General features: G+C 39.4%; 1 protein-coding gene and 1 long non-coding RNA gene across 3 annotated transcripts in view; both read right to left on the bottom strand.

The window, feature by feature from the left end:
• Positions 1 to 8,973: 8,973 nt before the first annotated feature.
• LOC135217443 (acyl-CoA Delta-9 desaturase-like) lies at positions 8,974 to 14,493 on the bottom strand. The gene has a single exon (XM_064253312.1). The coding sequence runs from the start codon at positions 14,336 to 14,338 to the stop codon at positions 13,298 to 13,300; it is 1,041 nt and encodes a 346-aa protein (XP_064109382.1). The 5' UTR covers positions 14,339 to 14,493; the 3' UTR covers positions 8,974 to 13,297.
• A 1,663-nt stretch (positions 14,494 to 16,156) lies between these two features.
• LOC135217065 (uncharacterized) overlaps positions 16,157 to 17,500 on the bottom strand; it is a 57,666-nt gene continuing 56,322 nt past the window's right edge. For both annotated transcript variants that reach the window (XR_010315031.1, XR_010315030.1), the window contains exon 4: positions 16,157 to 16,306. This is a non-coding gene — a long non-coding RNA (uncharacterized LOC135217065). The remainder of the gene's footprint in view (positions 16,307 to 17,500) is intronic.

Raw genomic sequence — 17,500 nt, 5'->3', positions numbered from 1 at the left:
ATAGATAGTGTAATGTATCTTGCCAGTTTGTAAGCTAAACACACTCAATTGTCTTGCTGGGAGCCGATGAGTTTTGAAAGTGGTGAACGCCACCTTGACATGGCCCCAGGGTTTTCAATTGCATTACCTGACAACGTGGTCCCTTGTTACTTGCTGATGACTACCTTCCTCACTCACTGGAAAGGTGGTGATGGGAGAGTGACAGGCTTAAGAGTTAGGCGATTTGGCCATCAGCTAGCAGGTGATGACTGGCATCACCTCATCTGAATAGGTGGTGATGGCATTGGCGCCTACTACAGTGGAGTTCCATGCATTTAAGCTTCTTGTAGTTAGAGAGCTTTAAGATAATAATATACGGTACTACCCTTCAAAACTTCATCATATTATTTTCAATGGCTACAGTTCATTTATCAATTGGTCCGATTCCTATACTGTAGAACGGTTAAAAAAAGTTCGTGAGGGGATATGGTTAAAATCTTGGTACAGATGTGCATTGGTGGGAGGATTTCTAGGGTCTGCGCTGTTTGTGATGGTATCCATTAAAACAAATATGACTACGATCAAATCCACGAAATAATGAGCTTAACAATGTGTCATTTGGTCATTAAATGTAAACGGAAAAAGAAACAAATCCACTAAATTGTGAAGTGTTGGTAATCTATTTATGATCCCAAAAGAAAAGGGGACATTACCAGGAAAGAATCCTGTGTACAGACTGAAAAAAAATAATTGTATTTTTCAGTAAATCTCCACAAAGAGATTGGTGTCCATCCAGCTACACCGGTTAGAGTTGTATGCGCACAAGTAGAATAGCTGAATGTAATTCCCCGCAACCCCGTCTCTGGATAAGGTGAAAGAGGGATAGGCAACGAAACAAATCTGTTGGTTTTGTAATAGAATGTTTTATTGTTTATACACATTCTGGTTCTTTCAACCATCACCTGGTAACGAAAACAAACTCAATACTTTGCGCCCAGAAATCTGGCTGTTGCAACATCACATATGTTCAACAAGCTAGAGGTGCGGGACGCATTCCTCTGCTCTTCCAGACCAGGAAAGTTCTACCTACCAGGTGGGTAGAACCAACCAACGGGTTCAGTGAATAGCCACACTCCTCCCACCGGTTGGTAAGTCTCCTATGTAGAACGAAGGCTTGCATTTGTGTAGGTACGAATAGCAAATTTAAAAGTAATTTATATTTTCCTAATATATACTACAGCTGAACTTCTAAACATTTAGATCAGCCCACAGCTATCCCTTGCTTTGGCACCATGGCTGGAAGGCAAAGTGGAGAGCATACCAACAGTAGTTAACAGCCTTGCCTGGAAGTTAAACAGCCATTCGAGCGTGCATTCCCAAGCTAAATACTTTAAAGAACTTCAGGTTTGTATAGGAAACATACGAATTATTTTAAAAATTTACCATTTTACTCTCCTCATTTTGAATGTCTAAGCTGAGCTAACTACCATAGCTAAGACCTAAAGTATGCTGTCTGATCTTGTGAAATGTTGGTTTCGATGATGCTCTGAACAACTCTTCGATAGTCAAGTCAAAATAAAGGGCATGTGTTGTTGACCATAAATGAAATCCCAAATTTCCTTTTCAGCTTTGTTCTAATTTCTTAAAAAAAGCATTACCTCTAGCTGTCATAAAAGAAGTTTGGGTATCGTCCTTTGTGGACTAATAATAGTTTCTCGTAAAGGGTTTAGAAGGGTGTGTTTGCTTTTCAGGATCTTCATGGTGGCCACACTAATTAAGCTTATAATACTTCCTTTTACAGGTCAAAAAACAAACTCTAAGATGAGGGCATGGCAGCATGAGCAATGCCATCCGTTTTCAAAAGAATAATAATTTGGAGGTCCTTTGACGAGTGCAACAACTCATGCGATAGGGGCTTTAATGAGAAAGTGATAACAACTCAGCCAGGTGGGTGCAAGATTCAGAAAGGTAAAATAAGAGGAAAGGAATTATGCAGGGGAAAGTTCCACCTCTAAAGATGAATCAAGTGATGTTGACTCAGGCAAAGGGAATACTTCTGTACCATGTGGCGACAAGGATGACCCAACTAAAGCCCAGAATGGAAAAATTCAGAGATTGGTTAATACACCACCCACTGTAGTCTGTCAGAAGGAAGAAACGTTCTATTTTTGACCCAACAGGTATGGGAGATTCTTTCAACGTTCTCTGATGTTCGAAGACATGGTTACTTCTTTGTAGTTGCAGGCGTTCTCAAACCTCTTCAAAACTACAAATTCTTTCTCTTATACAACAACAATGTACAGATAGCCTGCTGGTTATCTGGTTATGTGTTCACTGGATCATTACTAGGATAACTGACTCATCGGGGTATTTCTGATTTCAGTATACTCAGCAAACCTATACAAATCAACAAGCCTCATCTTCACCTGCCTACCAAATTTTATCATCCTTGCAGTTCTGTAGACATTTAGACTAAATTTGAACTTGTATATTTCTTTCTAAGTAACTCCTTAAGAGCACCTGAATTTATTTCAGAAAGTGGTGGACGAAAGACGAACCAGTCACCTATGCTAAGATGGCCCCTGGCCCTAACTGAAATTTTGGCAACAGATTGCACTTAGTCAAATAATGTTGTCAGTACAATTTGACAATAGAGTTCCTGCAAGTACATTCATGGAAATGGAATAGAAGATCTAGACCAAAGACCAAGCACTGGGAACTAAGATGTCATTCAGCGCTGTAAGGGAAATTGGGAGTAAATTGTTTTTAAATGTGTAACAGGAGGAAAGCCTTCTGGTTACACAATGAAAGTTGTTAGGAGAGGGTGGACAGGAGGATGAAGGGAACAGAATGTGAATGGAGGTACAATAAAAGAGATGAAAGGGGTTGTAGCTAGGGGCAGTTGTGACGCTGCAAAGAACCTGAGGTAATGACTACAGTGCATCCCGTGAGGTGCACTGATGGCACTATCCCCTGTGGGAGTAAGTATACTTATGATCTGGATGAAAAACTTTAACAGAATAATATGGGCTGTATTCTTGATCACGATGAGGTTCCAGTACTACCAGAGAACTTGAGCGACTCTGGAGGGTCAATGTAAGCAGGAAAACCTGGAAATGCTTCTTGGACAGGTATCACCCATATTGGAACACTCAGCCTAATGGGGAAGGAAGCCTTGAATGCTGTTGCCAGGTGCGCACAAACACTTATCCCGGTGTAAAGAGAGCAAGTTCATTATAGCGCGGATCAAGTCTCCGACTGTTATTGAGACGACAAAGTAGCAACAACTGTTGACCCTTAAGGTGCGTTCACACGGTCGAACAATGCCCGACGGACAAACATTGTTGCCATATCAAAGGCGAAGCAGGATGACGTCAAAAGCGTTGAAACGAAGGAAGTAGATCTGGCAACAAACTGTGGTACCAGTTGAAGTTGTATATCACTGTTCTTACTCTGCTCACAAGGCAAACTCTGGTAAGCAATTGTTAATTGGTAACAATGTTTGTCCGTCGGACGTTGTTCGACCGTGTGAACGCACCCTTACTTTCTTATGTGGGTGCCATTATAAATTGAATCATGTTGAATAACTGTTACGAACCCAAATAAAATTTCAGTTGTAAGGACGAAAGAATTTGTTAGCATTCTTCTTATCTGAACACCCGTCGGAACTCCATAAAAGGTAGCAGAATAAAGTGAAATTTTCCTATTGAATAGAATTGAATACAGAATTTAGGTTAATGGCCAAGCACTGGGACGTATGAGGTCATTCACCGTTGAAATGGAAATTGACAGTAAAAGGTTTGAAAGGTGTAACAGAAGGAAAACCTCAAAGCAGTTGCACTATGAATCAAGTATTAGGAGAGGGTGGAAAGCAAGATTAAGAAAGAGAACATGAAAGGACGTACAGTAAAAGGAACGAAAGTGGTTGCAGCTAGGGGCCGAAGGGACGCTGCAAAGAACCTTAAGCAATGCTTACAGTGCACCGCATGAAGTCCACTGACGGCCCTACCCTGCTACGGGGCAACTTTCAAGGTAATAAATGATGCAAAATCATTCAAGAATGGATGTTCCCAATCCACAGGCTGCTGTGAAAAAGTTGCCTTTCCGGTGCGACGATCTTCAGAACTCCCGCTCAATTAAATGATGGGCAGTCTTTCTAAATCTTGATCAACAGGACAAAGATTCACTGAAATCATAATATTCTCATGTTTTTCCCTTATGTTCAGTTTTTCCGTTGGTACCAACAATATAAGAAAACTCAGATTATGAAGTATATCTTCCATGTAAAAAAAAAAAAAAAAAAAAATCCTACATGCACTGGCAAAATGAAGCCCATGAGAGTTTGAACAGTTTTGCGAATTGTTACTTTCTTCTTTTCAAATTAAGTTAAGTATATCTTAGTCTAACAGACCACTGAGCTGATTAACAGCTCTCCTAGGGCTGGCCGGAAGGATTATATTTTTTTTCGCGTGCCTAGGAACCAACTGGTTACTTAGCGACGGGACCTACAGCTTATTGTGGGATCCGAACCACATTATATCGAGAAATGAATTTCTAATCACCAGAAATAAATTCTTCTTGTTTCGCATTGGTACCAGCAGGGAGCGAACACATGGATACCCAGCAGGGAGCGAACACATGGATACCAGACTGATAGGCGAGTACGCAAGCCACTCATCCAATGAGGAACTAAAATCAAAATCTATACTGGTCATAAATAGGGGTAAATCATCAATGTGATTCACATGGAAATATGATAATCTTATTATTGTACTAAGAAAGCAGAAAGTGAAAACCAAGCATGGAATGTGGCTGAAAATGTCCTTTATTGCTATAAAAATTGGCAACGGACAAATTCCATCGCCTATCAATATCATTGTGTACAGTGGACTCCCCAATATTAGTGGACTTACATACTCACGGATTTCCCTGTGGATCTACCCATTATTTGCAGTACTTTTTTCTGTGGGAAATATTCACAAATTCTTGTTTTTTTTTTAGCATTTTCACCATAAAATGCACTTTTTTGTGATAAAGCTAATAAAATAACCAGGTATAAATATTTTTAGTGGGTTTTTCTTGAGTTGTAACTAACAAAATAGGCCGTTTTATGTTTTTATAGGAGTTTCAACTTTTTGCAGGGTCTGGTACACACCCTGCGAATACAGAGGAACACTGTATAATTTTATGAGTAAGGTTAATTACAATCTAAATTAACTTTAGTTGCAATATAAGTTGTGTAAGGTAGACTGCAGTCTTAAAATGTTGTGTATAAAGACCCTTCCTCAAAATGCTTCTACTTTTGCCTTTAATTCTCTTGGTTTCAAACTTCCACCTATTCACAATTCTAGGAACGACTTCACGTGCAGGTCTCGTGGAAATACTCATTATGGTTGATGCTGACTACGCTTCACGTCTATCGCTTTCCTGCTTAAAAATATTTCTCAAAGTATGTTCTTCATTGTATCTTAACAAAATACCAAATTCAAAGTTATTTGTATTTTTTCTAGGACACAAACCTACACTTCACAGATGGAGCACTAAGCATCATGACTTGATGGGACTGTCTGCCGACTTATAAAACCAAATGCCCATTGGGCATATAAACCTTTGATCTGACATATGGAGAGGTTATTTGTTTTGTAAATCAGCCCATTAGCGGCCCGCCCATCTCCATGACAGAGATATAAAAAAAAAAGAGAGTTAGAGAAGGGTAAATCTTACCTTACGAAAGCAGAGATTCATATCCTAGGAAAAATGAAAAATATTCACTTTGAATGTGGTATTTGTTCTGACAGGAATACAAACCTACGCTTCAGATTGAGACTCACCAGTCAGTGGGAGGACTGATCAATCTGGAGTGTGAGGTGGACATGCCCTGGATGTCCAATGGTGCCCTACTCATACTTTCAAAGCAAAGTATATATATATATCTTAGGCCATCGCCGAAGAAAAACAAGTCCAAGTCATTCTGTGCTAACCACACCTTGAGGTGGGGTGTGGGGGATGTCACAAAGGCAGACGCTGTTGCTGGTGGAACCTATCCTATGGCTTTTGCTGCCAACAAATCGCCTATTGAGCTACTACCACTGTCCCCTGGGTAAAAGTGTCCCAAGTCTTGTGGGCCAGGGCATATCCTGACTGAGGGCAATACTCCCATCTGTCTTTTCTCCTGGCAAGTGCTGATGAAGTCTTCTGCAATCTGGTCTCTAAGGCGATGTCAGATATTGTCTCGAGGTTCTGAAAGGGCATAGAACCATCTCATCCTTATCTCCTCCTACAGTCTTTCAGTGATTGAAAGGAGAAACACTCGAACCTTAGGCCTGGAACTGCAGGGTTGGTGTCTTGGCCACAAAGTTTGGAATGTACTATTCTAACAAGGCAGAGGACTACCCTTCTACAGGAAGGCAATGTATTTCTCCCACCCTCTTTGCCAGTACTAGAGCAGAGAGGAAAGCAGTTCCCAGTGTTAGATCATTATTTGTTGCCTGCTTGAGGGGTACAAATGAGGCATTTCTCAGGAAGATTAAGACCTTGGTTACTTCTAACTCAGACAACCCCAAGCTTTTCAAGGGGGATTTCTTCTTGTAGTTTGATGATGGTGGACATTCCCTGGCATTTGAATGGTGGTTCTCCTTTGTCATGGGACCCCACATATGTGAAATGAACGTCGTTCCAGGTGTGCACCCCACCCCCTTTGGGATATATTGGAGAATACCAACCTATTGGGTAGTGGGTGGCTGATTGGCACTCCCTGCAGGTGATTCTTGGGGTATCTCAACCAACACAAGTCCTCTAAAACCCTGTCCGTCAGCTGTACTTGGTACGGTGGGACTGTTGTCCGTCAGGTTGTTTTCAGCTGCCACTTGGGGTACTTGATGCAGGCCTTTCCCCCAAGGATCTTTCTATAACTCCTATAAGAAGACCAGGTGCCATAGCATGACTTGTCATTGTTCCACTGTTTGGTGGGCTGACAAAAGGCTTGGAAACTTTCACTAAGTTTCTGATCCTCTCATTTGATTTGAAAGCTTTGCCATTATTGTTTCATTTCTCATCCCCAGGTACTTGTTGTTCTTTTTTGGGGGGAGAAGTCTGACTTGGTTAAATTGACCACTAGCCCCAGGGTCCTTGTGGAGTTCCACCTTCAATGGCTAGGATCAGCCAATAATCCAGGTATCTTGCTGATTGTATCCACTTGGTGTACGACCAGACCGATACTCGGTGAGAGTGGGGCGGGGAGAGCAGGGATCAGCACAGTCTTGAACAATTATAGGGCTAGACTGCTCTTCCACCAATCCACTCATTGAAGTTAGGTGGAAGAGGGGGGGGGGGGGGTGGGGGGGGGGGGCAACAGGAAACTCAGGTAGGTTGCCATATTGGAATCTCAAACATTCCCAAAGGTGTATCCCTAGGTTGCCGTACCCTCTCCATCTGTCTGTCGCAGGCGGTAAAGATGGGAACACTGAAGGGCAAGAAGGGCTAAGGGCTGTTTGTTTGTATGGTGCTTTTACATTGCATGGAACCAGTGGTGGTTATTCAGCAACGGGACCAACGGCTTTTCGTGACTTCCGAACCACGTCGAGAGTGAACTTCTATCACCAGAAATACACATCTCTCACTCCTCAATGGAATGGCCGAGAATCGAATCCGCGACCACCGAGGTGGGACGCTAATACCATACCAACAACGCCGCTGAGCTAAGGGCTGGTTCCCTAGACCACTGGGGTGAGCGACCTCACACATTCATCTTGTCTGACATGACAACAAAGAGAAGGCAATTCTACCGAAATCAGGGAGACATGAATAACTACAAGGATTGCTTGCTTACAAAACGATGAAACCCCCATGTAGCCCTCTGAAAAAAAAAAAAAAAAAACAAACAACACACAAAACACACATGGACGATACACAATGCACTAGGTCACACAGGGGAGGTCACCACGTGGCTGGGTCAAGCAGAGAAAAAAAAAACTATATATTGCACAAATCTAAAGCACAGGCCTACTGGAGGAGTGTAAGGCTGTGGAGAAAACGAACAATGAGCTCAAAACCTGACATGATTAAATCTCAACTATGAGAGACGAAAATTACGTAGACAGACAAACTACAGATCTGTGCCTGCGAGCAAAATGGGCGACCTACCCACATCTAAGGTCAGAAGTCAATCTGGGAACTTGTTTAAATGAGTCAGAAAGCCGATTGAGCACGCTATGGCGACAAGTGATCCATCTATGAAAGCGTCGGTTTGTACTTCTGTTGGAACAAGTTTAGGTTTGTTGCTTTACCATAATTACATTTTCAGGAGGTATAGAAGAAAATCCAAAAATCGGTCTTATCTTTATTGATGACCATATGTTTTTTAATCATTACCAAGGAAGACTAGCAATTTCTGCATTATATATATATAAGTAGATTCAAAAATGTATAATTTCGTATTAAAAAATAATGCTATTACAACTGACGATCGGATTACAAAATTTCTTCACTCTTTATTTTGCTTTTTACGAAGTACACTTGAGGGACTTTTTTGTTGTTGCGTTTTGCCTTGACAACATCTGTCCTAATGAATTCAGGGAAAAAAAAGAAAAAAAAACTGATTTCCTCTTTTGTCTCGCCTAAATAATTAGTCTTACAATCAATGGTCAGGATATACATTAGCCTATCTACATATTGTGAATGCCTCCTTTTGAAGAGGTATGGCCTATGTGACTGCCTAAGACAAGATTTTCTCTCTTTTCCTCTCCGTCTCGGGAAGCAGAAGCCGACGGGACGAAATGAATCCTGATCCGACCCATGCAGGCCTCACCCTGACAGAATGAATATATACCAGACAAAGGAAGAAAGACAAGGGAGGATGGACGTGAGGAGTCTAACCCTGAGGAAAGTTTTCACTTACTGGTGCAACCAAAAACAAGCAAAGAATTACAGCATATTGTCTGCTGTCACTTTCTAACTTCTGGATAGAAAAGCTGAGGCATTAATACTTGCGACGAAAGAGAGAGAGAGAGAGAGAGAGAGAGAGAGAGAGAGAGAGAGAGAGAGAGAGAGAGAGAGAGAGAGAGAGAGAGAGAGAGAGAATTTGACAGGCACAGTAATAGCCCCTCATGAGGCAGTTGCATTGTGGCACATATCACAGAAGGTTATTTATACAGAACAAAAAATAAATGGAAAAAAAGGCGCACTTACTTAACATAACGCCCCGTGTCTTTTACTAGAATAAAGCTAATTTCAACATCTTTTTCACATTCAACTCACAACCAAATAGTCAGACAAACATAAAAACACAAACAAAAACATTTTGATCTGATCCAATTCATCTTCTCCAATCCACATGGCTACAAAACCATATCACTGCGCTCATGACTGAGCGGTTCTCGAACAAATCTGACCTTTTAGAAATGACACGGGGTCAAGTCTCGAGTGAAGATGATAGAGAAGATGAGGACGAAGCAGACGACAAATTCCAATCTAGACTACGACAAGAATTGTATTCGTGAGGTAAACTAACTACACTAGATATCCAAACCAGGTGGTGATGGGGATTAAATACAGGTGACCACCGTCAAAATATACTGCACGCAGGTAAGGCCGTATTTTCAAACACATCAGATGGATTCCAAAGAAAATTGACATTTCTGGATACACAGATGACCTTGCTTGTGTAACCTCAATTATTGTCTTTCAACTTATACCGTGGTCTACCAACACTTTCGCTGGTTTAAAAATGCGGCCGCCTTAACAATGATCAAGGACATCGCAGTGCATTATGATGACATATATATATCGACAAAGTACAAGAAGATTAATATAGGCTAACATACGAAACCAAGCATTAACCTGATAAATGAGAGGTCCGGAGAAGTCATTCAACAAATCAAAACCGTCAAGGTACGAACTATATACTGACTGATAAGCATGCAAATAGTTCTCAACAAGTCATCTTATATTTGACAAAGAAATAAAGCTACTCTCAGGTGAAAATGATGTACACTGCATAAATGGGGGGTAGGGGCTTTAAAGAGTTACCGGCAAATTGGACTAAGTTCATTGCAAGACTTTGGTTTTCCTACTTAATAAATCAGCATGACACATTCACTTTCACTTACTGTGAAAAAGGACTATATTTTTCACAAGATTAGATTTACATTAAGTCAAGGTGTCTTTTCTATACATATGTGCTTGGGAAGTAGCCAAAGCTCAAGCCACCGAATCAAGGAATGGTCACACAGAGTAACTCTGATGAGAAAAGTCCTTCTCAAGGAATAACTTGCTCAGGTTGACAGGGATTACAGATAATGCTGGTGTACAATAACCTCAAAATATGGAATGTTTTAGCGGCTGACTGCAATAAACTGACTTTTTCAACTATAATTTTTCACGTTTCTAAAGTTTTCTTTTCACATATAAAAGCTGTAAAAAAATATGTCAAAACTATGTAGTTCATTTTATTTTCTTTCATAACAAAATCACTTCAGTGGTAAAATAACAACAATGTTGTGCTGAAAATATCTTTCAACGTTACTTTGATAAATAATATTTTCTTTCAAAACGTCAACTTAATTCTATAACTGAACAAGCTCTGATAAAATTAGCTGATTTTACAAGGTAGTCAACAATATTGAAAGTCACGTTAAAATACAAATTCAGTCCTATGGAAATCAAAACAATCAGCAAATTAAACCCCAAACCAAGTTTGGTTTTGGTGTAGGTAGCAAAGAAAATTTCAATTTTCATAAACAATACAGACTAGCTACCACTTGCATACGTTGACAAACACGCCAAACAATGGCCGTGTAACGTTGGAAACTCCAAGCAGTATATAAACATAATCACATCTGCCTGTTCAGGTCTTTTCTAAGAGGATCTGATTGCTCAACATTCAGAGCAATTATGGTGGCATTCCGTCCACGGTTAGGTGCATTTATCGTAGAGGAAAGAAAGCGAGACAAGAAAGCTACGTGTTTTACACAATTTTCTGCCTCTACAGGATCAATTCACTTGTCCACAAGGATATGGGACGTGAAGCCAATTTCATAACCATAACAATTAAATACTAATCCTTTAATTAACTCCGTCAAATTCACAAATGCCTCCTCCATATTTCCTATTATAGAAACCAACAGCTGAAGTAGCCTGGTACTGATGGAATCGGGAACATTCCTAATCAGTTACATGTTATCCAGCTACAATTTCTTCACGATATAACTTCTACAAAACATCATGTAAATAGTGCACAAATTTCTAAGTATATTCTAGTGCCCAGCAGTATGTATAGATCCAACTGAGTGCCATCTAATGTGCATAAATGACGTAACACCTACGTTTAACCAATCTATATATATAATATATATATATATAGATATATATATATGTATATATATATATATATATTAGTTCATTAATACCAGTTGCAAAATTACAATTTCAAGCTAGACTATACATGTAAAATACATCAATAAAATAAACTCCCTCAGTAATTTGAAAGTGCTTTAAAAAGCATTTGCACCCACCATTTACATATACTATCTTAAATCACACACTATATACTTATGTTTGATATATATATATATATATATATATATATATATATATATATATATATATATTATTATATATATATATATATTGTGTGTGTTTTTTATAACATGGAGGATAAGACATACAGCTTTATACTTGAATTGATTAAATACTGTCACGGCCTCTAAAATAAGATATAAACCAAAATTCAACAATTAAAAAAGCAAACATAAACGTGTGCCCACGAGTTCGTATGGCCGAAAAGATAACCATAAGTTTGTTCATGTGTTGTATAATATACAGGTGAATTGAAATTTCTGGCACAAAATAGAAAAAGGTTTTTTCCCCAAAAGTCGGAACATTAATTAAAAACCTAATTTGGCCCCTAAGGTGGCAAGTATTAAGAGCAGAGAAAACCTTTAGGAAAAAGCTCGTTCTTCCCAAACAAGGAATATCTTCTACCTTTCCTTAACATTTTTACCTGCCGTTCAACTCCTTAGAATTAATTACTCGAGGGTACATCGTGTTCATGAATATTCATACTTCCTAAGAATAACCGCAATAACAGAAATTAAACGTCATTTTTTTTTTTTTTCTGTTGTGGAGGTTCTCTGGATTTGTTCTATGAGGCTTAACGAGAAACATGGGAAAACGGCGTGCCTGGCACTGAGTCGATCAATATCAGGGATATTATCAATAATTTCACATTCTCTTTATGCTGATCAATGATGAAAACGAAACTTGTCACTAGGAAAAACAAAATTTAAATCTAAGCCATGTAAGCGTAAGGAGAGAGTGAGAGAAAGTGTCTCCGTGCGTTTCTATTTTTTTTTTTTCTTTTACTGTGGTTTAATCTCTTCAAGAAATGAGACAAGAGTGAAAGTAATAGAGAGCGCGTTCATTTGTGAGAAAACCTGCCCCAAACCCATCCACCTGCTATTTGTTTACACGAGCGCACGAAGCATTCCATAAATCTCAAATTGGCAACCGAAGCGGGATGCGCAGTGCTGATACTAAAGGTTCAACTAACCCTTCACACACTTCACTTCCGGCCAGTCTTCTATACTTCAATAAAGTTTGTGAAATACGAAGAACCAATTCCGCTTTATGCCAGACAATTTCTCTTACGTTTATTAGTGAATCAATGAGATATATAACTGTTTGTGGGCACCTGGTAATTTCCGATACACTGAATATATGTGAGGAAAAAAGTTTAGAAGTCCACATTAATTCAATACACTTAGAGTCATACAAAATTAAAAGACCTGTAAATTTCTAGTATTTTAAACAAAGAACAGATTTATGGGAAATATGCAACCGCGTATTCTGTGTATACGTTGCATACATATATCCCGTACAGTAAAAATCAAGAGGAACAACTGGGTAGCTGAAGGCGTTCCCTTTTGGGCCTTTTCGTTGTGAAAACTATTAGAAATATCTAACAAGGTAAATATATAGGCACACAAGATATATATGTGTAAGAAGTACATGAACTTATTAATAACGACAAATCAAGTTCTAAACACAAATTTCACTGCTTTGTTACAGCCCAAATCCTTAGCCAATATCATGCCACTCAGGTTGGCGTATTTGTAAAGAATTCTAAAATTGGTAGAAGTTGGTGATTATCTTTTCTTTGTATATAAATGGGACGAGGGATTGGAAGCTGTAACCAAAGAGCCAGGCCTGTGTGCGCTTATTGTTCAGTGATGTGCATTGGCAAGGGTGAGTAATAATCGTTCATGGATTTCAGGTGAGAGAATGAAACATAAATGGAAGGTAGGCATGTGGGTCCTCTCTCTCACTTCGCTTTTTGTGTCATGGAAGCGTAAGTTCCGTCGCCAGTCCGAGTGACTCGTCGTCCAATCATCTCAGGTGTGACAGTCCTGAGGTCGTAAGCTTGTCCAATTTTTGCGCAGAAGTCGATGACGAGGCAGGTGATGTTGTAGTTCACGAGACCACCTAATTCGGCGGTGCGATAATCCCAGGGAAAGACGTGATGGTAATTATGCCATCCCTCGCCCAGGGCGAGATAGGCCACAACTGAGTTTTGTGAAGGGTAAATGCTTTTGTCGTAGGGTTTGTTACCAACCCAGTGAGCCAAGGAATTCACAAACCAGGTGATGTGCAAGACTATCGTATACCTCAGGAAACCGGCGACCATGAGAGCGGTCACAACATGCTCACCCCAGTAAATGCAGGGGATGGCAGTTGGCAGCACAAAGCAAGCAGTGACGACAGCAGGCAGGTAGTATTTTCGTTGCAGCATGACGACGGGATCGTTTTCTAAATCGGAGAGGTCGAGGCCTTTGCCCTTGGCAATGACGTCTGGGTGTTTACGGTACATGAGCCATCCCATATGCGAGAAGAAGAATCCTCGACGTGCGTTGTGGGGGTCAGCGTCTGTTTCGCTGTACTTATGATGAACTCTGTGGTCTCGGGCCCACTCGTAGATGTCATTCTGGAAGGCAATGGTCTGAAAGAGGGCTAAAACAACGCGAAGGGGTGTGCGCGCCTTGAATGAACGGTGTGACCAAAGGCGGTGGGCTCCCATAGTAATGCCAAGGGCGGCCATGAAATACAAAACCACACTGAAGAAAATGGTTCTCCACTTTGCATGGAAAAGGGCCAAATAAAGCCCATAAACAGAATATATGTGTAGCAGGGCAAACATTATGAGGTTTCTCCATACAACTTTCGACCAGTCCAGATTACGCAGGTTGGAGATGATACCCCGTAGGTTAATTTTCAACTCTCTTTCCACAAGCTCTGCTTGCTCTTGGGGAGTGAGATCGTCAAGCAAATCATCTTTCACAGCTGAATCTGGGGCTTGTGGCGCCATGGCGGTTAAACGAGATTGTAATGTCACACTACCAGAAATATGTAGAATATGCTATGTAGCTTTGCACAAGATCGCGTAGCACTAGATCGATGACAAGGGATCACTCTCTACAAGCGGGAGCTCTGCGGCAACTGACGATTCCGCTCTTCTCGCCGCTGATATTGTTGGACACCGTGGGATATGGGCGGAGCCTAAACAGACGACATCAGCTTTCATCATAAACGAGATATATGATCAATTCTGCAGTTTATTGCGAGGGGAAAATTCTATAGTCATATGTCGCTGTATATCACTAATAACCGACATAAGGCTCCCGAGAAACTTAATTCATTTGTTGTCTTAATAAAAGCAATATTACCATTATTCTTGACTTTAACCGGGCAGGGGAAAGGCTCCGCTAGCCAATCGATTCGACCAATGAGTTCCGGCAATACTGTGACGTCATTCATGCGCAGGGTTCCTAAAGATCTAGCATGCATTGTGCGTCGCCCCTTGAACTCTTAAACAATCGCGCATTGGTATCAGCAGACCGGTAGAATCGCTATTGCATTTTATGGGAAACATCAGCGCAAACTAACCCTTATTTTACTTTAATCAAAATTTTCGTTTGTAAATCATGAGGGACTCCTTAACGTAAGGCAACGTCATTTAAGTCAACACGAGAGATTACCAGTTTCATAACTGCAATTAAGAGAGAAATTTCATATCACGAGTTGTTGCCATAAGTAGCCAAAATCACAGCCAAAGTATAATTGTCACTAAGTCGAAGGTCAACAAGCGATGACGTGAGAGGAAGTTAAAGCGTTCATGCAATGATATGTTTAGTCGTATGATCAGTCATGTAGACACTTCATAAGTTATATCAGCACAAATCAAAGTAACGCAGCGCTCATCGTGACGTGTTGTTGCGTGGTTATCGATACCGAAAACATATTCCTCCCCTTTCGACTTTGATGTAGAATTGGCTTTCCTTTTCGGGCATATGCCATCGATATGATATTTCAATAGGAAAAAGAGAGAGGGGTGGGATGGAAATGTTACAGAACGCAGATGAAGTGCGTTGTTGGAAAACATTGTACATTATAATCTTTAAAACATCAGTAAATGGAACTTTACGAAATCTGAATTCCCACAAAGCTCCCATACGAAAGAATGGATCCAAGCTGACGCTGGGAAAGGTAATCTCGTTCAAGTTTTCATTGCTCTATCCCGCACTCAGTGAGAATGCTCTTGTAATTTTCCCACAAAAATATTAAGATCGCGCGTTTACCACTATTACCAAAACAGTAAAAAAAAATTATCGAAGAATTTCCAAGAGCTTCAAGCATCTCTGTATACAACCATTAAATTGGCTAGAGGAAATAGTTTCTTTTGCTACTTTACAGAAAAATGGAAATTTAGATATTTGATTGCGAGATTTGAGACAGCGAAAAGGAAGCAATAGAATAACGTGTGAGACAAAGCAATTACGACACACCGATATTTTAATTCTCTACCATTTGCCTCGTGCGCATCGCATCACACGCTTGCAAAAGCAAGTTGGAGGAATTTTCCCTTCGTCAGATCAGGTGCATTTTCCATACCCATTATGTATACAAAAGAACATCACATTCAAATGCTGGAATCGCTCGCACGATTATTTTTAATATTAACTAAACTTTAGGACCCAAGTTATTCACGCCAAAGGCTATACATATATATATATATATATATATATTATATATATATATATAATATATATTAAGTATATATATATATATACACACACACATTAATACATGATTCGTTTATCACATGATAAATAACAGAGTGGCTGTTTTTATTAAAACAAAAACAGAAGGCAGTTAACTTCTGCTGGGTTCCTTCACATGTTGGTATTGTTGGAAATAAACGAGCTGATGAACTGGCTAAGTCAGGTACATAAAAAAAATCCAAGAAGTATGGCAATTCCTTGCTCAGACTACATTCCTGAAATTAAAAAGACCGTAGAATCAGTTTGGCAGTTTAATTGGAATTGGACAATAGAGAGCAATAATAAAATGAGAGACCTTTATATGTTAGAAGACCGTCGGAAAGAGACTGCATTATTATGTAGGTTACGGATCGGCAACACACGGATTATACTCACGGGTTTTTAATGAAAAATAACCCTGAACCATTTTGTGAGGATTGTCTTGTTCTCCTCACAGTAAAACATTTAATAGTAGAATGTCCCAGCTTAATGTCAGCGAGGAACCGTCATTTTAACGTAGTTGGAAGAATGGATCTTAAAGTGGATGCCATTATAGGAAGAGATTTTAATGAGGATAGCCTTTTTAGTTACCTCCAAGAAGCAGGTCTTCTTGAAAAAATTTAGCTTAGTTTGGTCATGATGTTTGAGTTTGTGTATCTGTTAGTATGTGTCAGTGTATATATCATTTGTTTTCAAGTCTTTTACTTCATAAAATTTTTATGTACATAAAGTTGACCTCCAATTGATATAATATTTATTACCATATATGGAGTTTTAGTACTTTTAATATCTATTTATTTTGACAGAACTCTGTAGAATTTGGAATTTGCAATTGATCTGAAATAGATGTGTAGGTTGGATGGGTATTTCGTGGGTTTTTGGGTTCTCTGTAGTTCTCTGACAGATTTTATATAAACATATTTATAGCTTTTTAACTGACTTTTTCCTTTGCAATTCCTTTTAATGTTACGGCGTCAATAACCTCGTCGTTGCGACGCCAGTAAGAATTAACATATCAATCAATTATCACATGACACTGCAGCTGAAAAATTAGGAGAAGGGATGCAGGTCCTGACCAGTTTCGACTTTATTTCCGTGCCATTAGTGCTTATATATATATATATATATATATATATATATATATATATATATATATACACGTGTATATATATACTGTATATATATATATATATATATATATATATATATATATATATATATATATATATATATATATATATATATATATATACATATACACGTAACTGCAGAGCTCAGCTTCCCAGAAACCACGTTTAAGACGGTCAATCTTGATCTTATGTGATATATTCTCCTTTTCTTATTCCTTCGAGAAAATGACACACGAAAGATAGACTCATTCGCAGGTGGTGTTACAATTTATAGTGTTTCCTCTTCCAGTATGAGATAGA

The sequence above is a fragment of the Macrobrachium nipponense genome, chromosome 7 (genome assembly GCF_015104395.2).
Source record: "Macrobrachium nipponense isolate FS-2020 chromosome 7, ASM1510439v2, whole genome shotgun sequence".
Classification (NCBI taxonomy): domain Eukaryota; kingdom Metazoa; phylum Arthropoda; class Malacostraca; order Decapoda; family Palaemonidae; genus Macrobrachium; species Macrobrachium nipponense.
The sequence above is the reverse complement of the archived record's forward strand: the minus strand, read 5'-3'. Positions and strand labels throughout refer to the sequence as shown.